The sequence below is a fragment of the Stegodyphus dumicola genome, chromosome 7 (genome assembly GCF_044657685.1).
Source record: "Stegodyphus dumicola isolate Sdum_Otavi_A_Nest chromosome 7, ASM4465768v1".
Taxonomy (NCBI): Eukaryota; Metazoa; Arthropoda; class Arachnida; order Araneae; family Eresidae; genus Stegodyphus; species Stegodyphus dumicola.
This window is the reverse complement of record NC_140774.1, coordinates 165,381,907-165,407,942: the sequence shown is the minus strand read 5'-3', so window position 1 is coordinate 165,407,942 and position 26,036 is coordinate 165,381,907. Positions and strand designations below refer to the sequence as shown.

At 32.1% G+C, this 26,036-nt stretch overlaps 1 protein-coding gene and 1 long non-coding RNA gene across 8 annotated transcripts in view; one reads left to right on the top strand and one right to left on the bottom strand.

The window, feature by feature from the left end:
• LOC118185380 (potassium voltage-gated channel subfamily KQT member 1-like) overlaps positions 1 to 14,390 on the top strand; it is a 191,094-nt gene extending 176,704 nt beyond the window's left edge. For 6 of the 7 annotated variants that reach the window (XM_085821054.1, XM_085821057.1, XM_085821058.1 and 3 more), the window contains 6 exons: positions 6,471 to 6,539; positions 6,671 to 6,773; positions 10,713 to 10,788; positions 11,020 to 11,114; positions 12,135 to 12,231; positions 13,828 to 14,390. In XM_085821054.1, the coding sequence (XP_085677180.1) occupies positions 6,471 to 6,539; positions 6,671 to 6,773; positions 10,713 to 10,788; positions 11,020 to 11,114; positions 12,135 to 12,231; positions 13,828 to 13,935 (548 nt within the window). In that variant the 3' untranslated portion in view covers positions 13,936 to 14,390. Of the gene's footprint in view, positions 1 to 6,470; positions 6,540 to 6,670; positions 6,774 to 10,712; positions 10,915 to 11,019; positions 11,115 to 12,134; positions 12,232 to 13,827 lie in introns of those variants that run through there. The other variant, XR_015042242.1, reaches the window with a different exon arrangement.
• Positions 2,653 to 26,036, bottom strand: part of LOC118183033 (uncharacterized) — a 64,289-nt gene continuing 40,905 nt past the window's right edge. Inside the window, exon 3 of the long non-coding RNA XR_015042243.1 lies at positions 2,653 to 3,497. This is a non-coding gene — a long non-coding RNA (uncharacterized LOC118183033). The remainder of the gene's footprint in view (positions 3,498 to 26,036) is intronic.

Here is a 26,036-nt window from a genome sequence, read left to right as displayed (position 1 = left end):
TTATTTACAATAGATTAATTTCGATTAAACTAAACTAATTTTCTAGAGTCCTGGTGTTGTCCTATGAGTAGCGATTTAGTTTCTGGATAGTAGTGATAGTTTGACCTCTTAGAGGATTAAGGAATGATAGAACACGTTGCATAGCTGCCAACTCTCCTAGTTTTCCCATGAGACTTCCGGTTTTTCATGTCAGTGCCCGATAGCATTTTGTTTTGCCATTATAGACACAGTTTCATCCTACAGAAATCTGTCAAACAAACCAGAATGGCTTATTTAATAACATGAGATGTATGGGTGAAGAAAAGTGCAAAAACTGGCTTCTTCTCAAGAATATCAAATCCATGTAAATGCTCAAGTTGAGGTGAAGGATCTTGCACCTATACGATATGAAATGAAAAGATGTTTTGATTTTTTTCATTTATTTTCATGTGCTATAGTGTTTTAAATTTGCAGTTAATACAGTCAAATACCAAAAATCCGTTAACTCCTAAAATCAGCGTTGCCTCTCAAGCGTTCCTCGCATTCAGTTTATAGGTTCCAGAAACTGCAAACGGAGTACAAAATATCGAAGGAAAAAATACTTAACGTATAATGACGTCATAGTTAGCGAATAATAATGAGTCATAATGGAAATACCAAATTATTGACATCATGATAAAAGTTCCCCCCCCCTCCAATCTGCATCTAAGTAAAAAAGCAGACTATTCACTCTTCTTCCAAGTTCACGATTCACGTTTGTGTATTTTCTGAGCTTTGTTATTTCATAAGATTGTTTAGTGCTGCCGTTTTTATATCCGGATATTTTGTGGATAAATTAAGAATATTTTAAATTTCAGCGCTTTTTAATACTATGGCAGATAAGAAATGTACTCATGATTTTACTGTTTGCAACGTTAAAAAACGTAAACACGTTGCATTGACGACTGACACATTGCAAAAAGTGGAAATTCTGCAGAAGATGGAGGCAGGTGCTACTCCTCGGTTTATAGCAGAATCATATGGAATTGTGACACGAACTTTGTATGATATATGGAAAAATAAAGAAACACTGTTGAAATTTTACAGCAAGTGATTCTAACTCTGTAATCCAAAACTGGAAATCTTTGCATGAGGCGAAATCAGCAAACCTCGATGCTGTCTTGTACATATAATACAATGAATAATATAATCAATTTATATATGTAATAATAACTTAATGCATATAATAAATTATTGTAATAATGTATATAATAATTTAATTAAATGTATCTAATAAGTAAATCGTATTTATTTTGCACTTTTAGTCCGAATATTACGATTTATCTTTTCTGTCTTGAAATCCGCAAAATCTTAAAATCCGCACTACTTCTGGTCCCAAGCTTTGCGGATTTCTGCACTTCTACTGTAATAAATTAATTCATTTTTATTGTTTGACATCAGTTATTAAATTTTCATTGTGTTTAAAAGAATTTTGATAAAATAAAAAGCTCTTCTGTACTCAGTGTTTTGTTAGTATAAAAGTTTCAGAAAATTACAAAATGAGATAAAATTTGGCAAAAAACATAAAACTTAGAATATTTATTTAAATAGCAACTTATTTTACATCAGAATCCCATTATAAATAGTTCTATAACTTGAATCATACATTATAAAGCAAATTTTGGTGTTTTCTTGAAATTGCTTAACTACACAGCATGGGAAACCTCCCAGTTTCTCCAATTTCAAGGGTTAGCAGCTGTAACATAGAACCAAACTCAGTTCATCATAGAATGCCTGGTTGCATGTTGAAAACTAATGTACCACGATGCTTCAGTTTCATCATGCATATCATTATTTGCAATGTAAAAGCATGATAATGCTATCTTCTTTCTCATTTGCGCAGTGATCCCTTCCAAGTTACTAAGGATGGCATATAAACTGTGAACGTGATGGTTTGATCTCTAATATTATGCAGAGTGTAACATGTGGCTGAATGAAAATAAAGTAGAAATTTTTTCTGAAGGTATGATTGGGAAGGAAGTAAAAAAGTGAGTTCATTATCTCTTAGTCATATGTTACTTGGATGGTTTGAGAAAACTCCAACGTTGCTGTGACTTATAAGGAACTAAATGTAAGCATCATCTATTAAAAAGTAACATGGAGTCATATATTAAAATGTATGTACAAAATTAAAATGAATACAGAAAGACGTTTTGTGAGGTACGAGAAAAACTGTTGCTTTTATATATGCATCTGAAAATATCAGTCTTTTGCACTGTGAGAGTCTGCATGTAGGGAGGGGGGAAGTGTCTTCTAGCACTTAACTCTTTAATAATATGAGCATAAATTTTATGATAAAAATTTTTGGTGTGCTCTATCATCTCTTAACATTCTTTTGGATTTCAAATGCTATGTATGTCGGATATTATTTCAAATAAGTCAGACTGAATTAAAAAATTGAAAAATAAGTAATTTGATGAACTGTTCTTAAATTTGTAGAATGTCTCAATAATAGCAAACCAAAACTACATGCCCATAATATTAGAATACAGACAGTTCTTTTGTAACATAATGTTCTGAAAACACTTTCTTTTGATGAAACATAGTAGAAATTGCATGATACAATTTTTTTATTATGCATTTATCATGTGAGTAAATCTCAACCCTGATTCACCATAACGGTCTGATTGTTATAGATTTGGCTGTGAAACCCTGAAGTCTCTAAAATTCTATAAATAAGTTGTATTTTTTAAATTATAATTCCATAATGATGATGCTGTGTTGTATCTTGAATCCTTTTCTTCCGATACACATCCAATCCAAAATCAGATCTCTCAAGAGCTGTCTGAAATTTTGTGTAACAAATAGGAAATGCATACTTTTATGCAAAATTCCTTGGAGTGTTAAATGTTAACTTCCTGTTTCACTTTAAAAAATAATAAATTTTATCATTTTTAGTCTTATGCATAGTTGCAGCTTCAACATTCACAGTTTGAGCACTAAATATTTGTTGAAATATTAAATTTTTTTAGAAAAACCTACTTTTGATCTGATTAATTTTCCCTGTTGTGAGTTAAACTGTTTACATATTCTGGATTCTGTGATGTGTGCATTAATTTGGAAAATTTATAGTTCTTATTTTTACCATTGCAATCAATTCATCATGTAGAGTAAATTTTAATTGTCTAGAAAGCTTGATAAATTCCAGATAGTTGAGCATATAAGAAATGCAATTTATAATAGAAAAGCCAAAGGAGTAGGAGACATTTCTGGTCTAAAATTGTTTTAACCGTTTATCTTAATTATTATCAGCTTGAATATCAAAAGCCTGTATTTAAAACTAAATAGATTTCTGGGGGATGGGAAATGTATTTTAGACATAAAAGCAGTCATCAAACTCTCACCAATCATTCTGGCAGAAATTTAAAGGAAAGGTTATTTTTTATTTACTCCTTCGGAGGTTTCGAGATTAGACAATTTTCTTCCCCGGAACGCATGATATTTGTCAGTCACGATGGGAACAGCTGGTACTTTTCTCCCTGTGAATGAGAAAAATACAGACCTGTTTCTAAAGAGAAAATATGCATTCATTTTTCGAAAGTTACTATTTTACACTGATTTTTAAGAAGAAAATAAAAATGGTAAAATATGCTATAACATATAATAAACATATCACTTTGTTATTTGCCATTACATATTCACACGTTATTAATTTATCAATGTAATAATGTCTAGTACTGAATTTTAAAAATATAACAGTACATGTTAGGGAATTAATTTACAAATCAAAAAGGGCACATAATGTTATAATAAGAAATATACATAAAAACACCTTTATGTGTGGTAGACTTTAAAACATGGTATGGTACTTGGTACACAGTGCAGCACTAGAGTACACAGTGCAGTAAGTCCATGTTTCAAGCTGAATTTTTCCATTTGAATCCATTTTACTACAGCATACTATGTACCTTCTAGTAGTATAGTTTTAGTAGTTTTTCTGTGAGAGGTATATATTCAGGAAAGTGATGTTGAATTAGTCATAAAATATTATTTTGGAATTTAGAAGATTTTATTTTGATACACGTATTAGTGTGGTATTTTTCCACAATCCTTTCTGCCAACTCAAGTCTAAATTCCAAATCCGACCTTTTTATTTCCTTTCATTTTTCATAACTGGAAAGAGTTGTATAATAGAAATATCTAATAAGTGAACAATTTTCTTATAATATTCTATCTGTTGAGACTGCATAACATGTTATCCAAGCTGTTGGTCTAAAAGTCTTCCCTGGTATTATTGATACCTTAGATTTTTCAACTTCAAGTATTTTATTTTTATTTTGTGTCTTGACCATAGTAGCATTATGAATTGAACTTAAAAGTGCAAATATTTTTCTTTTCATCGCATTACTATAATTTTTCCTTTCTGAAATACAGTCATTTGCTCTTTATTTAATTTTCCAGTTTTCAGTTCTTGAAGAAGTCCTCCTTTTTATATTTGATCTTAGTGTTTGATCTTAGTTCTTCTGTCCTTCAACAAAATTTCACCTAATTCCGGAGAGCCATAATTATTATTTATAGTAATACAATATTGGCTCTCTAAAAGTGGCTCAGACAAATAGTCTTTATATTCCTGAGAAATTGTGTCCTTTTCCAATATATATAATCCATTGGCCACATATAGCCAGCTTCAGATTAACAAAGCATAAACATCTTGATGCCAAATCGCTCTTCAGTGGCAAATACTGCATCACTTTTCAGTGACAAATACTGCATCAAATGCTATCATCTGTGATCATCTAAGGAGTCTTCCCTTATACAATAACAAACATCAATTAATACAGATCTCTTTATTAGGGGTATAAACTATCAAAACCGCTTTCTTTAGATAACTAAATATAGTCCTAATTTGTGTTTGTTTCAGGTTGTGATGAATCAAATATCATTTCTGTCAAAGTGAAGGAACTTCATTATCAAATTAAACCATTTGCAACTGAAAAGGCTTGCAACTCTCAACATTTTGACTGTTTTCTTTAAGATCAGTACCATCTTATTCTTAACTTGACAATAACTCCTTGTAACATATATTCCTGCAATAAATACAATGCAATTCATTTGTAGTTACATCAAACCAGTGATAGGCATGTGAGAGCTTTTTGCTCAGGAATTTTCTCATGCATAATAGTTCATTTCTGAAACAATGTGATTTATAAGTTTACTATCTTCAAAATATTCAAGAGGGTCTGAAATATTTCATTCCAGGTATGCCTGTGAAAACAAAGCAACTTGGAGTGGGGAAACTACTGTTAATTTTGTACCACTGTTTCACACTGGTAGAATCTTTTTTCACTTGAATCATTTTCCAAAATTATCTGAATCCCAGTGGATTTCATTATCTGATAAAATATTTTTGTCTTCAGAATCAGATTACTCATTCAAGAAAGGTTCTCTAGCTTTCACTTTAGTGCTATTTCTAGCTATAACACACATTCAAAATATAGCAATAAAATTTCCTGGAAAAAAAAAAAAAAAAAACTCCAGATTCATCATCATTATGCAGGAAATTTTTTAGTATTCCTACTGTCATCTATACCAAGTAAAATCAACTAATTTGCAAGTTCTATGCTTGATTCATTTCCACCAGTCCTATTCGTGCATATAAAAGAACATGAAATTACATTTTACTTATTCTTAAGAATGAATCATTAATACTTTCAGGAAGGAAAGCATAAACACACATGTACCACTAGGGCCCATTGTTTCTTTCACGAGAATCTGTCCAGTGGAGAAAGGTTTTTCATTATTAAGCCTAAATCCATGAAACTGCACAAAGATGTTGTTTAATTATGGCTCTATAAGAGTATGTATGTACTGTATGCTTTACATATTTTTATTTACATACGTTTATTAGATTTCTATGCTTCTTCACTGTAATGCTCAAAACAACATTTCACAAACACAGCATATAATTCTTGATTAGAACTTGGACTGTAAGCCCAAACGCCAAATACTCTAGGGGGGGGAACTCCCATAAAATTCGTTAATAAATACCACGTGCACATCTAAAGAGATGTCAAGATGCCTGCAAGTTGAGAATATGTCTTTCATGTGATGTTTATATAATTTAAATTTAAGTGTGTGTGAATTAATCTTCATCTCAATCCTGGTAGAAGATGTATGTAGAAGGTAATCTGCATTATCTGAAACCTGTGTACATATAACACCATCTTGTGCAAAAAATATCCAAAACTCTGACACGAATGTGTTATGGGCAGGAATGAATGAGGAAATGCTCTGTTACACTGGTATGCCAAGTATGATGGGAAGTAAGCATACTTTATGTTGGTATGTGTGCATGATAGTTGGCACAAAAGCATTAAATCATACATGTTGCCATGAGGTTTAAGATAAAAGTTTGTGGAATAAAGGAAAAAAAAAACTGATACTAGATATAAAGGCACAACATTCTTCAATTTGAATATTTTGTTCAAGTTCTGAAGATAACTTTTTTTCAGGTCTGCATCATTCAAGGAGTGTTCCAGACATGATGATATCAATGCATGATGAGCTTATGAAGAACAATGGTAAATACTCATAAAAATACAGTTTTTTTTACATAAATTTTATTTAATAACTGCAACATTGTAATGTAAGAATAACTGATCATTTTTACAATAATCTGTTTATGTAATATCTTTGTGTATGCTTTTTATAGTGTCTTCCTCTTGTAAACTTCAAGCCATATTCACTGTTCCAGAAGATTACCAAAATGATAATTTTGATGAGAATGAATGTGCCAGTCCTAGATGTTTCACTAAGTAAATATGTTTTTTGTTCTTTATACAAGTTCAATAAGGATTTAATGGATAATTAACAACATATTCAACACAATGTTTACTCTTTGATGACAAGTAGATAAGGTATATTTCAGTTACAGTTCAGTATTTCTGTTCTAACCTGAGGGAGGAGAGCAAAATTTTTAGAATTTGGAGAAGCCTGGAACAGCAAAGTTTAGGAAAGGCACTGGCAGCCAAATTTTGGTGAATAAAATTTTTAAAATTTAGTGAATTCTGGTGTACTTTGTCTTAGACCATAAATACTCTTTTGGTTTTTGTCATACTAACCAGTCATATTCTGAATTTGATTCTAGTGTACGAATTCAACCCGGTGCAGTATTTATCTTAACAGACAGCAACACCACAGCACTCACTGACCTTAGCCGATAAGAAAATTAACTCCTTATTAATGACCATTACATACACCTTTGGTGACATCTGAAATTTGCACATTTTACGGACTGGGTGATTAAATTTACCAATTTTGGTGATCAGGTGTAATATAATTCTAGAAATCTTCTATTGTGATAAATCAAAATGTTCATTATCTGAAGCAGTCATATTGTTATGCAAATGCGTTAAATCTTACAAGTTAAAAAATTTTAATTTAAAAAATGATTTCATGAAACTACTAATTGAATTTTTGCTTATTCAGTTCCCAAATTTAAAAAAAAATTTGCAATATTAAAACTGATTTATGACAGTTATAAAAAGTGCTGGGAAATGAAGTGAGGCTTAAGAAAATTATCCAGTAGTGTAAAAAAATATGTATGCATTAGTATCGCTCCTTCCATGCACTTCTCTGGATGAAACTACTAATATCAAGATATTCAATGAGCAGTAAGTTTGTTAGCATCTGCTAAGAATTGTTGAAAAAGAAAAGTTTTAAGGAAATGGGGGGGGGAACTGACTATAATGAATCTTTTGTAAACAGCTACAAATTATCTGGAATGTTTGAAGTTTTTTTAAATGATTATTTGGTCTCGGTGCTGAGCCAGTATTTAATGAGACTGTCCTTTAAAGATTAGAATAATTTGATGGGCCCATTTCATAAAACAGTGGCAAACCCTTATGCATATTGGTCACAGTTTGAAAAGACAGTATTCGTAACTGTGCCGAGACACGAGGAGTGTGCACAAATTGAAAATCGGTTTCCCACTCGAAGCTTTTTGTTGGCACCCTTATGCCAATATCTTATACATTTTGCACATCCTTGTGCAAGTCATGTTTTTGTTTCAATTACTAATTAACTAAGCTGGGGATGAAATAAATCTTCAGCATCAATCTTCAATTCCATCTTATGGAAAATACAGTCTTTGCTTAAGGGTGCCTGTATCTTTATGAAAAACACTGCATTGTTATAAAGTTGTCTGCACCTATTTATAAAATATTGTAAATTGGCATAAAAGTGCCAGTTTTCATCAATCAGCACATTTTTCAGACTGAGCTTAGGAATAGGACTCTGGTATTTTGTTGAGCCAAACCTTATTTTCACCGAAATGACAAATTAAGAAACAGAAGGGGTGAAATGAATGTATGTAGTTTTTTAATACTTTTTCTTTGCACCTAGAATGCAGTTTGAAAGCTAGTTTTATTAATTTGAGCGACCACTTTTAACATCAGTATTTTAAATTGTGAACCAAAATATAAATAAACTTAAAAAAACTTTTTAATCTTGCCAATAACAAACATGGAATATTCTTTAAATTTTTTAATAATATAAGCTACTTCAAATTTTCTTTGTTCAGTATTTTATGTACAGTGATTAAACAGTCTTGCAAAATGATATATTGGAAAAGACATTATAAATGAAGATTTTCAGGATATTACTGGTAGTACCACTTATATACATTTGGTAAACAAGCTGGACCATTCTAAACTTGGAACATTCAAGAAAAATGGAGAAAAATTTCCAACATATGGAACATTAAAGTAAATAAATGAACAGGAAGGAAATTTAAACAGAAACCAGTTTTTAGTTAATTGCTTTTGATGGGTTTCGAACTTGAAACCTTCAGTTTTTAAATCCGACGTCTTTCTGACTGAGCCACGACCTGCTTGTCTGAAAGGAACAATTATCGCTATAGTATCATTGCTTTTAAATAAAGAAAATTATAACTAAATAGGTATGTAAAATTAAATAAGTAATTCAGTATAATCTGTTATAGAAGAATGCACATTTTTGGTAGACAGATAATTTATTAAACAGAAGAGATAGAATTATATATATAGCATATTCAATATAAATATTGTCACAATGAAAAATTGAGCTTATCATTAAGTTTTTCAAACTGTGGAACATGAAAAATGTATAGTGCCCTCACCAGGATATAATTTCGGGTATTTCAAATGCTAGCCTGATATGCTTCCCAACTATACCCCGAAGGTATGTGGTAAGGAGGAAGAAAATATGTTACAAATGCATCAAATGTAATTGGGGATCATGAGTCAAACTTATGAGATTCTGAATGACGTGACTTCTTTCTTGTAGTGAGCTGCTCTGGCCACTGTTCACCTATTAAAACCAAGTGCTGAAGTCACTGACTACTGGTAGTTTATCGAGGGTTAAAATCCCAGTGAACGGGCTGTCTGTATGGGCTTTTTCATAGTTTTCTCCACATGTAATGTGGATATAAGACAGTTTCCCTTAAAACGACCTGTACAAAGACATCCGTCATCTTATACAAATAGCCCTCATGTGCTTTGGTATAATTAAAATAAATCAAACCAAAACCTGGCGATTGTTCATTGATTGAAAAGCTATGAAATGCTAGATCATTGTGTTTTGAAACTGTGCACTTGCAGCATAGTTGAAAAGGAGTTATTACATTGATTGATTATTAGAATTATATGTTACTTTGTTCCAGCCATCATTATTCTTTGCCAAATTCTATAAATATTTAATCTTTTTGAAAGAAATCTTTTTCAACATATTATAGGTTATAGTAAATGCAAAATTCTGCAAATATTAAATTTTGTTAAGATAATTTTTTTAATACTATGCAGTAAGATGTCAGTTGAATGCAGTCTGTACCAAGTTTTGAGAAAATAATTCATTGGTTGAAAATGGATTAAAAGCAAATATATTGGTAACCAAAAGTAAAAAATACAACAAATACATGCAACAGACAGATATATGCAAATTACGATTCCACATATATCTAAGCATTTATATTTTTACTTTGAGAACAGAGCATCTGCAGGCTTAAGAAATTGAAAATTAGAAAACTTGCAAAATAGTGTTGTATCAGTCACAAGGTTATTTATGAGTATTTTTTTTTATTTTGTACCTTACATATTTAGCTAAGCAGGTTCATGTATGTATAAATACACATTATGTAGTAATTTTAGTTATGGAGAACACAAATAATTTCAATCATGGTTGAGGTTGTACATGGTGATGGTGTTTCAATGCATAATTATGCATTTGAAATCAAATGTAACCATCGTGACAGTTCAACATACTTTATTTCAGAACAAAGCAATTCTTTAAATGCACATTCTGATTATAAATTACACATAACAATAAGTGCAATGTGTGCACCCTTTCTTCATCACATTTTGTGCTTTTACGTTTTACGATCGATGATATAGATAGGTCGCGTAGCTGAAGTAAGCATGCGGCAGGAAAAATTCTTACCCAATGTCATGCTTGTCAAGTTAGTGATGATTTATATTTCACACGAATCTAATTTTAACATTTTTTTGTTATCTATAAATATGACTTTATTTACAGAAATATTTGCAGATGTTAATAAAATACAGTTTAAGGGAATAACCATAGGTTTTATACCTGAAGTGTTATCCCAATATTCAATTAAAAAAAGTCTAGATATTGTAATATACAGATGAATAACCTTGTTAATGATTTCTCAAGTTTTTTATATTTTATGAATATTTAAATATTAATTTTTTTTCTAGACTTTCAGAAACGCATAAAAATGCCATTAGAGCAATAAGAAAAATCAAATATTTTGTTGCCAAAAGAAAGTTTCAAGTAAGATGATAATGATTTCTTCTAAACTGATAACTGTTTATTTTTTACCTTTTGCTTTCAGTTAGAGAATTATTTATGTTATTACAAAAGTTTGTTTTATTTTATTTTGCTTTCATGTGATTATTGGTAAGTCACTTCATTGTTTTAAACCTGAGCAAAAGAATGTACATGGTACATTTATTAATTTGTTCTTAAATGCGTTTCTGAATTCTCACCAAATATAATTTGCAGCAAGCACGAAAACCATATGATGTAGGAGATGTCATTGAACAATATTCTCAAGGGCAGATTAGCATGAATGCAAGACTCAAGGAGTTACATCGAAGGTCAGATTGTTTTCTTATCTTTTAAAAAAACTCTTATTTTATACGGTAAAATATCAACGATTCGGGAAGCTGGGGAAGTTCCAGATAGGGAAAAATTCCAGAGAATATTAAAAATGCAATTCATGAGAGAAAAGTGAGCTGAATGGAAGAAATTTAACCTAAAATTATAAAAGTCATTTTATTTGTTACCTACTTAAATAACAAAAGTGCACATTTAACATTATACCAAATTTTTGGGGGAGGGTTGTATGCATTTTAGATATAAAAGTCTATGTTTTTTCTAGGCCTTAAACACATGAAAATAAAATATCTAATTTGATTATGATATAGCATATAAAAAAACTTAAATCATTTGCCATTATTTTTAATATTGTATTGCTGTCTCAGTAATGCATTTTCCAATGAACTGTCATTTTGAGATGAATAACGCAAACTTTTCTTTATCCCAGAATTATGTAATTTTGTAAATATTCCCCTGCAGTCTGTTTTGTTTAGAGTAGGTCCCAAGTTTTAATTATTTTTTCAAAATGTAAGTGAAAAGCAGATAGATTAAGATTATCTTCTTATTAAAAACTAAGCCAACTTACTAAAATTCTTCAGGTTTATACAAAACTAAAAACTAATATGTTATGACTATATTTTGATATCATTCTAATCTATTATTGTTGCTAAATCTCTACTAATAATCTAAATTATTGTTGCTAAGTGTTTGGCAACAGATTTGTTTGTTTATAATGCATGTTTTATGATGGTTTTGAAAATCTCTCATTTGCTTAGTTGTTCATTGAAAAAAAAAAAAAAAAAAAAAAAAAAAATTCTAAAATATTCTACTTACTTAAGCTTTTTAGTTAGCTGAAAACCAAATCAAGTAGTCAAACTTTTACTGTATGTATCATAATATTTCATGTTGTATTTCTGATGTTTAGCTGAAACATTTTCAATTTTGAACAATGAAGTGAAAATATACAGTATATTGCAATAAATGTAATTTGTTACATGAAGTATTTATTTTCCTTTCAGACTTGATCAAATGTTAGGTAAATCAGGATACCACCTTGCAGGAAAAAATGGTAAACCAGTTACACTTGCAGAAAAATTACAGCAAATGGACACGCAGGTAAATATTGTCATACATTATATAAATGTTAACATTTTTAAGTACTTTGGTTTTAATATATTTCATATTGTTTTTATTTATGGTATTTTGAATAATGATTTTACCTTCATTTATTGTAGTATGCTTGCATTATATTGTATATCTTTCAATTATGAGTCAGTAGACATTTGAATTCTAAGAATTGCTCAAGTAGAACAAATAGTAAAAATATGAGGGAAAAAAAGCATATTTATGCTAATCATCCTTGACAGTTTTTGTTTCAAAGTCTGTGAAATCTGGGAATTTTTTCCCAACTTGAGAACAATCTGGAAGTTTAAAAAAACATGTGTTTGATGTTTAGTAACAATTTTTCTCAAAGTATTGAAGTATCTTGCCTTCCTCTTTGAGCAACCATATAAATAAAAGGGTTTGAGTAGCAATTCAATTAATTTCAGAGTGCATTTGATGATTAATGGTTTAGATCTTCTCTACAAGTGATGTTGAAGACATACAGTATTCCTGCCATATTAGGTCCCAGTCATGTTATGTTTCAGCTATGTGGGACTTGATGTCAAAAGGGACTGTTCTCAGAACTCGCACAATTCCAGGAAACACACGTAGCTAGGTTACCATTCTCACTTACTACAAAGACTTGAACGCCAAACAGTAATCGATTATCACTCAAATCGGGATCACGGGATCCTTCAGAAGCAGAACTTTCGTCTGATTGGTTGTCTCTACCCAGGACCAGAGACATTGTCGGTGAGGTTTGAAAAAATCTCGCGTAGCCACAACATTGCTTTCGTAGCTAGGCGGGACTTCGCTTCAGTCGGGGCTCTTTTTTCTAGGAATCTTCTCGTTTAAACCAGTGTTACCAGAATCTTGTTTCTCAGAAAAGTCCCATCTAGCAGGGACTGTAGTCATGTGTGATATCCTCTTTAAAGAGACTGCCATCCAGATGGTATAGTATTTAGGGAAACAGACTACGATACCGAAAAGCCAGGTTTGAATCCTGGAGAAGGCATGCCTGTAACCGTCTATCTCTTAAGAGGTAAAGGTAGCCATTATTACGTGCTCTGTAATAAAATGGCCACTACTTCTGTCCTTAGGAGTACTCGATGTCGGAAAAAAAAAGGGCAAAATAGTGCCTGCCATTCAAAAAAATATTAAAGAGACTTAACACAAAATATTCAAATACTTTTAGGCAAATAGAAAATCAATGCAACAATGGGAAAAGTATGTTGATTCTAGTAGGTGAAAGAATTCTAGTAGATGACTGAGAAAAATTCAGTTATTCTGGAGAAAGTAACTTTCTTCTGGTCTTTTTAGCTCTGTGTTGTGGAAATTTGAATGCTGTTATTTGCATACAGTTTTAAATAACAGGAATTTAAGACACAATAACACGCCGAACAAATACTAATTCAGAAGTCAAACAAAAAAAAAATTAGCGTTATATTTTCAAATTTTCATAGGCTGTGAGAATTTAAAAATATAACACTGATTTTTGTTTGTTTGACTTCTGAACAGGAATTTGTTATTGTTAGATTAGCCTTAAATTTATAATACAATTCTTAGTCCAAGTACTTTGAATACTCTGTATTTTAAATTTTCTTACAGATCCAGATGATGGACAGAAAAATTGACAACATAAGTTATGCTGTTCACAGCATTGCAAAAGAATTACAAAAGACCTTAACAACTGAAAAACAGAATGCATGCAGTTAGCATAGTACATTGTGTATGACATTTTTAAAATTATTAAATGAATTGTATGATTTTTAATGTGTTAAATATGTTGCAAAAAGTCAATAAGTGATTTTAGTTCTATGCATATTAAATATGTGAAATGATGTTGATTATAAATTATATTTTGCATTTTAAATTTCTGTAAATTTTCAAAGTTTGCTTCATATTTATCAACATAAATTAAACTTCTCAAGATCATGCTTTGAACTGTGATACACATCAGGCATACATTTTTTACTGAAGTAATTTTAAAACTGTTTCATTTTTCAGATGTTGTGTAAATATTTAACATCTATCCCTTTTCTGTATAAATACTAGAGTGTTTGTTCATTCATAATCTGAATAAATGGATTTTTGTACATGCCAAAAAATGTATATAATTTATATCTTGTATATATTTATGTAAATAAAATAAAGTTAGAAATAAAATACTCCATTTTTTATAATGTTTGTTTCTGTTCATATACTAATCTTCATACAAATTAGGGGCTCTACATTGGCCAAGTGGTAAAGTTGCTGAAGAGTGGTAGTTCAGTCAGAGATTTTGAATCCTGGCAAACGGGCTGGCTACATGGGTGTTTTCATGGATTTCTTATATGTAACGTGTATATGAGTCAGTTTCTCTTATGTCCTTCACAAAAGCATCTCTCATCTTAGGCAGATAGCCCTTGAATGGTTTACCATAAATAAAATAAATCATACAAATGATAGTTTAATTTGCTAGTTAGTGCATACTGAAATTTACGTAAATTATCTACATAAGATACTTTTTGTTAAGTAATTAAAAACATAATAATGGATGGAGCAATGCCCTGAAGCATGCGTGTAACATCTAATAGAAATCAAATTTTTGATTTTGTTTTTATTATATTTTTAAAGTATTTATTTAGTAAATATTGTATATAAAGTGGTGCATCAAGAAGTTTTATAATTTGATTAATTTAAATGCATTCACCTAATACAGTTTTAAAGCAGCTGAATAGCTTCTTTTTCAGCCAAATTTAATACATCAGAATTATGATATACAGTTTAATTAATTATATCCTACTGCAAACTTGGACTAATTAATGTTTAATAAATCTTAGCAAACTTCTTAATGGTTCATATTGTTGATTACAAAATCTATTTTGGGGGCAATTTAATCTGATGTCAGTACTTTGATTCACTTGGGAATTCTGGAATGTTGGGGAAGTTAAGAGTATAGATTAGTTCTGTCAAATAATGAAAAGTTCATGTCTTACATAATGTGCAATGAAAAAAGGATAGCCATTGAAAAAAATGCAATCATTTTCTTCTTACAGAAAGTACTTTATGCCTTTCATATTAAGATTCTCTTAATCCATAGCTTTTGTCTCAACTCCCTGATAAGTCATCTCTTCATTCTAGAAGTGTTAACTGTTCTGTTATCTCTTTTTAGATGCATAACTGCCCTTAAAAATAATGCAGTTAAGAAATATTTTATGATTTCTGATTGCACATTATGTAATTAATATAGAAGTCAACCATATCCAATTTCTTGATCTCTGAATTTTAAGAAATGGCAATATTCTTCAGACTATTACAAACCAACTGGCAACCTGGCAATAATTTCGCATAACTGATTTTCATTTCATCAGCATAAAACAGCTGCCATTTATTTTTACTTAATATCTGCCAATTAAGATTTTACAAAAATGAATATAAAATACATACTATGAATTGTGGAAAACAAAAATGAATATAAAATACAAAGTAAATGTGGAAAACAAGGTACCCTCCCAATTTTCTGGAAAAACATACCAAGAAGGTCATTAATCAAGCTTGTGCAGTTATTTCTCAAAAAGTAAAGTTTTTACTGATGTAAAATTCAAATCATTATTTATTTATATAATCACTATTCAAATTATAATTTATTGGAACATTCCAATACTAGCCTCACCTCCACCCATCTAGAAATTATTATAACAGATACTTCAAGTGTATATGTTAAAGTAAAAATGTAGGTTATCATTAATAACCACATCTTTTGGTGAATGTAATAATTTATAATAATTATATATACAGGTAAATATTAATAATTATCACTGAAGTTTAGTCAATAAGATTAATTAAGCATAATAGCTTGAAATTCCAAACTCTAATATAATTTAAACATTGTGATATGGTGTGCATGAAATTAATACTTTAACACTTTATTAGCAATCAAATTTGATTAATGTATAAAAAGTATTATAGTAATGATTACTATTATAATATACATTCCTTATTTATTACATTAAGCAAATTATATTACACACAAACAACTTAAGGTGACAAAAAAATGCAAATTACATTACAAATACAGTAGTAGTACATCTCTAACAAATAGCAAATTGCAAACAAATTATACTGCAAATATAATGTTATATTTATAACTAATTTATTTTGAAAAGAACAGTTTCTGTTGCATTTGGAGTTACAACGAGTTTTTGAGTTACATTTTGCAGCAATTTGAGTTACAACTGCTTTTATAATTCCAATCCTTGACCACCTAAATTAGAATTTCTATGAGCATAAACTTTTAGACTTATTTCAAAATCTGAAACTTCTTTGACTAAAATAAAAGCTTCACTGCAGACAGTTAAATCATTCCTTAGGGTAGTGTTGTGTAAAGTGCTATGTTTCGTACCTAGTTTAAATAAGTTGTCATTTTCTTTAGAACAGGGTTCCCAAAGGAGACGGTATTGACCCCGTATGGGCCAATGAAATTTTAGAGGAGGCCAATAGCCAAATTTGCATGGAGAGTTGATTAGAGTAATCAAATCCCATTGATTGCAAAAAAGTAGGAAATAAAATAGTTTACTGATATAAATTTATATCATGTAGTGATGAAGAAATTGTAAAATATAAGAGAAAATGCACAAGAATATTTTTTTAATTAAATTTGTTTTCAATATTAAAAAATAAATAAAACTCAGCATCTCAAGGAAACACCATTAAAAAAATATGAAGAATGTAAAACTTCATCAGTAGATGATGTATCAAGTGGGTTGCAAAATTTAAAATGTTTTAATCTTTGCTTCCAAGATACTGACAAATTAAATATGCTGGCATGGCTCATAGAACCATGAAACTCTGTGATATAGCTGATCTTGTTATTATGATGCAAGAGGTTAGATTGCACTGAAAGAGAATTTTCAAGCATAATTATAATTCAAAATACTAAGTTGTTGAATTTAAGTCATCCGAGAGAAATATCCAAAACGAATTGATTATTTCCTCTTCTAACTAGTAGAAACAGGCTTTAGTTAAGTCAATAAATTTCTATGAAAAGCAAACAACAGGTTGAATATTTTTGGATGAAGAGATTTCAGAATTAAGTTCAAAAACGTTAAGCCAAATATTAAAAATATTGCATCCAAAGATGAAATGCAGCTGTCTCATAAGTTAAAATTGAACTTCTGTGCAATTAGAATCTGTGATCTCCCCCCCCCAGAAAACCTTGTTTATGTTTGTAAAATTAAAATTAGTAACTAATTTTCTCCATTTTTTTCGAAACTTTTGTTCAGATTCATTGTCTATTAGCTGTGTTATTTATGGGCAATTTTTTGTATGCAACAAAAAGAGTTGTGAATCCCTGCTTTAGAAACTACACTCATGCCCATAAATTAAGGAGAATGCCAGCTTCCACAAATAAAAGTTCAGAAACAAAACAAACGTGACCTATTCATAAAGCCCATTTATTAAACAAAAGATAAAGAATAAAAAAGGATGGTGTATGTATGATACCATTCTTAAAAACTACGATTTTTGCTCCCGGGAGCAATTAGAAAGAAAAAAAAAAAAAATCTCCCTTGGGGGGAAAATTTTTAATATATCTCCCTTACAAAAATTTAATATTACATGGTTTGTATGATGGTTAATACATTGTATGTCTCCCAGACAATGAAATACAGTCTTTACAATGCCTAAGCATGCTGAGTGTCAAATTATCAAACTGGTGATGGGGATGATTATTTCACTCAGCAAGCAATGCTCTCCGAAGTTCTGGTACACATGTAGGAGCTACTTGATGGGCTGCAGTTCATCGGCCAATCATGTCCCACACATGCTGTATCCGATTCAAGTCAGGTTAAAATGCTGGCCATTCCGTACGGGTGATAACCTCAGATTAAAGGCATTCCTTTACAATGTTTGCACGGCGAGGACTGGCGCTGTCATGTATAAACACAAATTCTGCGCCCATGACACCCTTAAATAAACGTACATTTTGTTCCAGAATGATGTCTCCATAAATATGGCTTGTCATAGTTTCGATCTGAACATGGAGATCTGTTCTGAAGCCCAGTATAATTCCACCCAGACGAGCAATCGTGCACCACCGTTTTATGTTGTCTTGGTGGTAGCGGTTACCTGGACTTATGCTGTTTTAGCGAGGTGTTCCTCAGAAGACTCGCAACCAATGATAAATCAGCTTGCAGCCCACGTGACAACTGGTCACGCCCCTTCGCCATTAGCTCCTGCCCTTCTGGACTCACACTTCGAATTTATTCTTTTTTCAGCGCCCAAAGAGCAAACATCTGATGACAGCCGGAACACATCAAGCAGAATGATAATCTCGGCATAAGTGTAACTTGGAACTTGGGGGTTACCTGGAGTTCTCCATATAAGAGTCCGACGTGAATCAGACTGCAAGCTGAACCTGGACTCGTCGGAAAACATCACACAAACCCGCTGTGACGATCTCCACATTACATGTTCTCTACTCCAGGCTAACCGCTGCCGACAGTGTCGCCTTGCCGTGAGTGGAACACATCTGCCAGTCCTACGAGTTTATAGATCAATCTGTCCCAAACATCTGTACACGGTTTGCCTTGATGTCGTACCCGTAGCTGAAAACAGCTTTGACGAGACAGGTCCGATGCTGTGCTCAGTCTGCTTCTTTTGGCAGTTAATGGCAAATACCGGTCTTCACTCTGCATTGAACTCAGAGGCGACCTGTACTGTAATGTCTACGGATATTTCCATCATTTTGGAATCGTTGTCAAAGCCTAGAGATGACACTTTGGGCTGTTCTAAGTTTCTCGCTTACATCCCTCTGAGTACGTCCACATTTCAGGCAGCCAATAATTAAAACACGTAAAAAAATCATCCACATGCGTCCTTTGTGTCATAAATTATTCGGTCATTGCACTGAGCGGCTAACAGAACTTCTTTTCTAATATTCCTCATATACACTTCTCTTACACTCTCGTCTCTGTGACGTACTATTGCCGCCATCTTATGACTTCCTGTAATTTGAATATTATTCTTGAAGATGTGTGCGATATCTCTACAGGAGAAATTTTTACTTTCGATTTCGATTTCTATGTGTGATTGTGAATTATCCTTAATATATGGACATGAGTGTATAATAACTATTAACCTATCTACTCCTGGTATTTTAATTTGAATGTATAACATTTTTATGATTAGAAAAATTTTACTAGTGAGAAAGAGCTTTAGCATAGTTTTGGGAGAAATTAAAGATCGATAACATCGGAAGCCTTGGCAAAAGAAGCGACAACTGTCTTTCCCAGGAACACAAACATGCTCTTCCTATTTCTTTGTTTCAGTCATGTATTATGAGTACCTGATTTAGATAGACATACAAAATATGTATATGTCTTGTTTTGTACCATGCGTCAAATAAAAATTTGGTTGCGGTAACAATGATAAATTGTCCCTTGAATGGACTATGTATGATGTGTGGGGTTTGGAAGCTAGTTCTGGAAATAAGAATCGAAATAAATAAGAAGTTCTAGAATAGTTTAGCACAGACTCAAAAAAAATTACTAATGTAACTTAGACTTAAGTACGTTGCTTAGGTTCTCATTTCTGAGCACATGAAAGCTATCTGCCTAAGTGGAGGCATGTCTTATGTAGGATTTCTTAAGAGAAATCTACACATAGAAAAACCATGAAAATACTGGCAGCCAGCATTTTGCCGACATTCGAACACTTGGGCAGGATTGCTATTGCTATGCTTTCGAGTAAAATACTAATTTACCTTCCTCTGTCTAAAGTAGTGTCCCCCTAACTCGGACCTTGGCTTTGTCCACGTATGTATATTTGAAGTAAGTGGATTTTTATAGAATGCTTGGAGCCCGATAGGTCTGCAAATTAATCTTTACCTCCCTATAACTTTAAAAAAAAAAAAAAAAAAACACCTTTAGCATTTTATTATTACTGTTATTATTTAACATAAAAGAATTAACTCTTTGAAAGCCAGACCCTTCGCTAACTTATATCCTCAAAATACCGAACCACCCGAAATACTTTTCCAGTTTCCCAGCAATTTCCTCCTTCTCGGTCCATTAACGCAGAAAATAGGTGTGAAGATTTCGAATGACATTCTTTGTACTTTCTAACATGGATTCCATTAGCCTTTGACCCCGTTCTTTATAAACCTATTCTGAAGGTCAAACTAACAAGCCTTTCTGGCTTTGTTATGATCACGACTGAGATTTTGTTTGCTTCCGTTATTTTTATAGGAAGGAATAAATTGATTAAAAATAAATATAATCCGTAAATTTTTATAACCGTAACTGCACTTTTATTGCTGTTTAAAACTTAAGAGCACACTGTACCAAAAAAGAATCAACAACAAAATGTCACGAGCAACCAAAAGATAAACTTCTTAGGACAAGCTGTGTGCAGTAAACTGATACAATGCATTTGGGGGAACTGCACCTGCTGCTGCATACCTTAGGGGGAGGGAATAAAACAAGACTGCAATCTCGGCCGTTTTCGGGCGGTTCTGGTTGTCTCAATGTAGGGCCGTATAGGGCGGTTTGATCGTGAAAGAGACAAGAGCCTATACAATTAAAAATAAATGTTCTTTTCAGGATTAGATTGAGAAACCGACTTAAAACAGTTTGAGGTCATTTTTTCCTAAAATGTACGCTCTATTTCAGGGTGTGTCTTTAACTATAAATGGTTTTTTTATGAAATACGCACAACCAGTGCGCCCGCAGAATTTTTAGAACTTAGCACGCATAAACAATTAAAACTACATGTTCCTTCCGCAATTAGATTTGAGAATATACTCAGATAAGAGTCATCAGATGGCAGCACATACAACGGGGAATCGTGGCTAAGTCTTCTGTTACAGATATCTACGGATGCCGTATAAATAATATCTAGGTACCTGGAAGATAAACTTGCAACATCTTTAGATTTTGGAAAGAAAGGGCATTTGGCGGGGCTTCTTGAATGCTGTGCTCATCAGTAAGCACTAGATTTCCGAATACTTTATTAAAGAGGCAATGTTTTCAGACTGCGTAAAATATTGTAAAGAAAATTGAAATTTAAATCTTCTCCCTTTATATATCAGCGATTTAGAGAAATACTTTTACATCAGGACGTGCCATGGTTTTTCACCGAAGAGGACTAAATATACAGAAAAATTATAAGACGACCGTGTATGGATAGCGATGGTCGTTGCCTTAGAAATATGAAAATCAGGACTAATATTTATGTTCGCAGAAACTAATCACCTTCAGAAGTGGTCATATTATTAAGGTGGTGGTCATCATACCAGGGTTTATTGTATTTTAAATATACAAACAAATGATATAATTTAAAGACTAGCGAGTGCAATAATGGTAAAAATGCTCTAATAAAACTTTGAAAAATTGGATGAAGAGGGGAGATCAAAATGATCCTACTATAATAAATACTTTTTTTATCTGATGGATATCATAAAAAATAAATAATTATTTAAAAATATTTTAAATCAGAGCACCAAAACAAATTTATTATTTCGCATAATCATTTTAAAATTATATAATATTCCACTGTGGAGTATAATGTTTAATGCTTGTACAGAAGAAACTATGTGAAGTAGATCTACTATTTGTCATTATCTTTCTGTCTCTCGAAAACATACTACCCCCTTCAAAAAAAAAAAAAAAAAAAAAAAAAAAAAAAAAAACAATAAACAAGCAATCGAGACCATCAAGATGTGACATTCGCAGCTGATGGACGCACTATCATAAAAAGTCATTAGAGGTTCTTACTTATGCTCCGTAATGATTTCTTGTTTGAGGACTAGCTTTCCGTACCGCTTCCGTTTCCATAGATTAAACCTGGAATTACTGCTTTTAATAGTATTTTATTTCGCATTGCCATTAGAATGCTTTCGTAAAGGTAAACTAAAATATAGCACTAAATGTTAAATTAATTTCCCTCATGAAAATCGCTAAAAAATTCGCCAGTAGTTAACAGCATACCTAAAGGTCATTAGATAAACGAGGTGGAAGCCAGCATGTTCTTCCTCGCATAGAACTGTTGAGACCAAAGCTCTTCCCATTATCGTGAAAACCCGACTACCCTCGAAGGGCGCGCGATTTCAAAAGAAGGAAAATAATGTTCCTTTTAATGCTTTTGAGTGTTAGATAAATATAACTTGAAAGTGTTAATGAAAAAAATGTTAGTGGATTAACCGAACATTTGACGGCACGCCACTGTTTCACATCATAAAATTCTATTTAATAAATTAAATTCATGTTCATTTACTGAATATGTAAATTTTTCGCACACACAAAAACAATGAGTCAATAACATTTTAGGTCTACTTTTATTTGTTTTAACAAATTCCAAAAAACCTATGTTATTATAAAGTTATCTCAAATCACTTTCCCAAAAATATCATCTGCTTGCTGACAGAAGTTTCCAAGGTCCGTAGGTTCTTCTCCCAGTGCCAACCTCACTTATAAGCAGACTGGGAGTCAGTGACGTCGTGCAATAGCAAGCCCTTGTAGCTTTTTTGTAAGCCTTGTAAGAATTTTCTGTGCAGTTAACTATTTGTTTAATCCAATGAACATTTTCTATCATAAATTCGAAAACTGAGCAAACAATAGTAATAAAATTTGGTTGTAAGAAGGAAATTTAGTCTTGAATTTTTCAAATAAATTTTAGATGGAGATGAAATTTGATGCTTTTCCCATAATTTTGAGACAGAAGCCAATCAGCTGCTTGAGTTGAACATGGTTCACCATAGCCATAGAAACTTCAGTTTCCGAAATCTACTGTAAAGACTATGGTGGTGGCTGACCTTTTTTTCCAGTTTTAAATAGAAAGAAACGAGTTACAATGAATTAATTTCTGGGGAACTCCGTGTTTTATGAAGATGCAGGGCTTAATTCCTAAAATTAGAAGTGCCGGAGCCCTATGGAAGACCGCCAGCAAAGAAGAACAAAAGTAAATAAATAAATAAAATGACTATTAAATCATTAATAATTTAAAAATTAAATAGTTAATTATTGCGAAAGTAATTATTATTTAATTAATTTTAATAATTAATAATTGTCAATTATTATCTAATTAATAATGGTTATTATTTAATTAAATAAAATTAATTAATTATTATTATTAAAATATTTAAATAATTAAAGATAAATGTAATTAAATAATTAAATTAAAATTAAATAAAATGTAAAGAGATTAATTAAAATTTAATAAGCAATTCGTAATATAATTTTATTGCAAAAAATAAAATTTTCGAGATCAATTTCTACTGAAATTCTTGTTCACTTACAAAAAAGAAGCGCCGGAGCCTTCTGATTTAGGGTTTCAGTGCGCTCCGACTAAAATTATGATTTATTCCAAAAACTAAGAAGTATCAGATCCGGTACACAAATTTCCTTGTCGATTTGAACATTTATTATAATGAACAATGAGATTTTAGACGTAACTTGTGATGATAGCCAATTATTCGTTGTCGCTCTCACTCCTTCATCAATGGCTAAATGCTTGCCATTAGCAGTGTCTTCGGATGGCGAAAGAAGTAGTAGTCTCTATGCTCAAGGTTCGGACTATATAACAGATGATCAACTCCCAGCCAAAATAGTTAATCAGATTTTGAGCACGGCATGTAGTCTTGCATTTTCATTAAGTAATACGACACCGGCTGATAACATTCCCGGCTTCTTATTCTGGATGCCTTTTTTAAGGTCTCGTAGTAGGAAACTGAGTCGTTTGTTATTTCTTTTACGGCAAAACGACTAACGGAACACCTTGCCTCTCCCAAAACACAGCAGACACAATTTTGCACATTTGAAAGTGTCTGCTCTCTTGTGTTTACTCAGCAGTTTAGAAACTGATCGACAATTCGATTTCTTTGACTTGACTTCCCAGACACAATTTTAAACAAAACTTACTTTGAGATTTGTGGCAGCTCCGATGACAACTTGGAACTTGGGAATCTCTTGTTTGCGTGAATTTGTGTCTCAGTTATTTGCTCCAAATTGTCAGTAAATGCTGATGGTGGACCAGAAGCTGATTCATCATGGACATGTGTTCGACTTGAGCAATTTCAACCATTTTCGTATTTTTGTTATCGCTCACTGCATTGTCATCACACATTTAAGTACCTGGCGATGAATATTCGTAGCTTTCGTGTTTCGGGCTGTTAAGAACCCAACGATTGCATTTCTGGTTGACAAGGAGCTCGATTTTCTCCAGTATTTTAACCTTACACTGCGAAGCGTATAGAATAGATTGACTTCGTGAATGCAAATGGTGTCAGATTCTGTGCAAAGAATACCGAAAGTCTGTACGCGCGAACTTTCAAACGGTATTCACAAACAAAACCGTTTCCTCTTTTATCCTTCAAGAAGCTCAGATTTAAGAGAAGAGATAAGTAATCTCTCGGAGATAGATCTGGACAGCCAAGGGGATGATCAATATCCTAAAACCTTCATATCTTTATTATTTCTTTAGTGAAGATAGCACTATATTATCTTTTTTCAATATTGCACTCCTTTCCTTTTTGATTTTATTTGCGCAGTTCGTGCAAAATATTTTGCATAATGTTTCCAATTCAGGGGGAGGGGTGAGTAATGTATCTTTCTTCAAAGACTGTAATTACTTTGACAGTCCCAAAAAGGCTGACTATAATATTTTTTATTGATTGTTACACTTTCCTTGGAAGTGCTTCTCCAGAAATTCCCTCTTTGATAGGAGACCGTAATGCAGAACATTGGTTTTCTTGCTTGCTATGACTGAGTATAAAATTCTGTAATTTCCAATGCAAAGCTGCAACAACTTCTTGCAGCTATCAGTACATTGTTTTTTTTAATTATTTATTTTCTGAATCGCTGAATCTTGAGTACCCCATCTTGCAGAGACCTAGTTCATGTAAAAGTGCTCATGTATTAAATATATTCATGCGCAATATTAAGAAAATTGCAAATTATGTTTATTTTTACGAAAGGTATTGAACCAAACGTACTATTTCGCTGCCGAATGAATTATGCAAATTTTAGAGTCCTAAACCTGCCTGTGGAGCTGTGATTGTAAAGGAAATATAAATACACGAGGGATTTATTGTGATTTGAGTACTTGTACTCCTTCATGTCATTCGCCGCATTTTTACTAAGAGTTGGTTAAATTTAATAAGGTATCAGGTAAATTGAGGACCCACGAATGTATGGATGATGGAAAAAGATGGAGAATTCTTGGTAGATTGGAGGCCAGTCACAAGCGCAGATGACTACATAACTCAATCTAACCCCCAGTGTCTTCTACAATTTCTTAAAACACTTTCAGAACATTGGATCAATATCGAGAAGACCTGTATAAGATCGACGAAGATCCACAACGACGAACAAGGATCAGTATTTAACACTTTCAGCGCGACGATGCAGGATTAATACAGCTTCACAGCTCTGACGTGAGCAGTATATTGCCACCGGAACCCAAGTTTCATCCTCTGCAGTTGCCTTCATGAGATTGGACTGTATTGCCAGAAGATTCACTGTTTGCGTTCTGCTCATTGCAGCACACAAGAAATCGCGTTTAGCATGGTGAAAATAACATACGTCTTCATGTATGTGAATTATCAAACCGTGAATTATCTGTGAATCACAAACAGTGAATCGCAGTGAATCAAACAGTGAATCGCAAACAGTGAATTATCTGTATACCAGGTAATTCACTGTTTGCGTTCTGCTCATTGCAACGCAGAAGAATTCGCGTTTACCATGGTGAAAATAACATGCGCCTTTAACCAGACTTCTGTGGAGCACAGTTTTTACAGGTAAGTAGAGGTTCAAGTTTGGACACTGACTCTTGGCGTA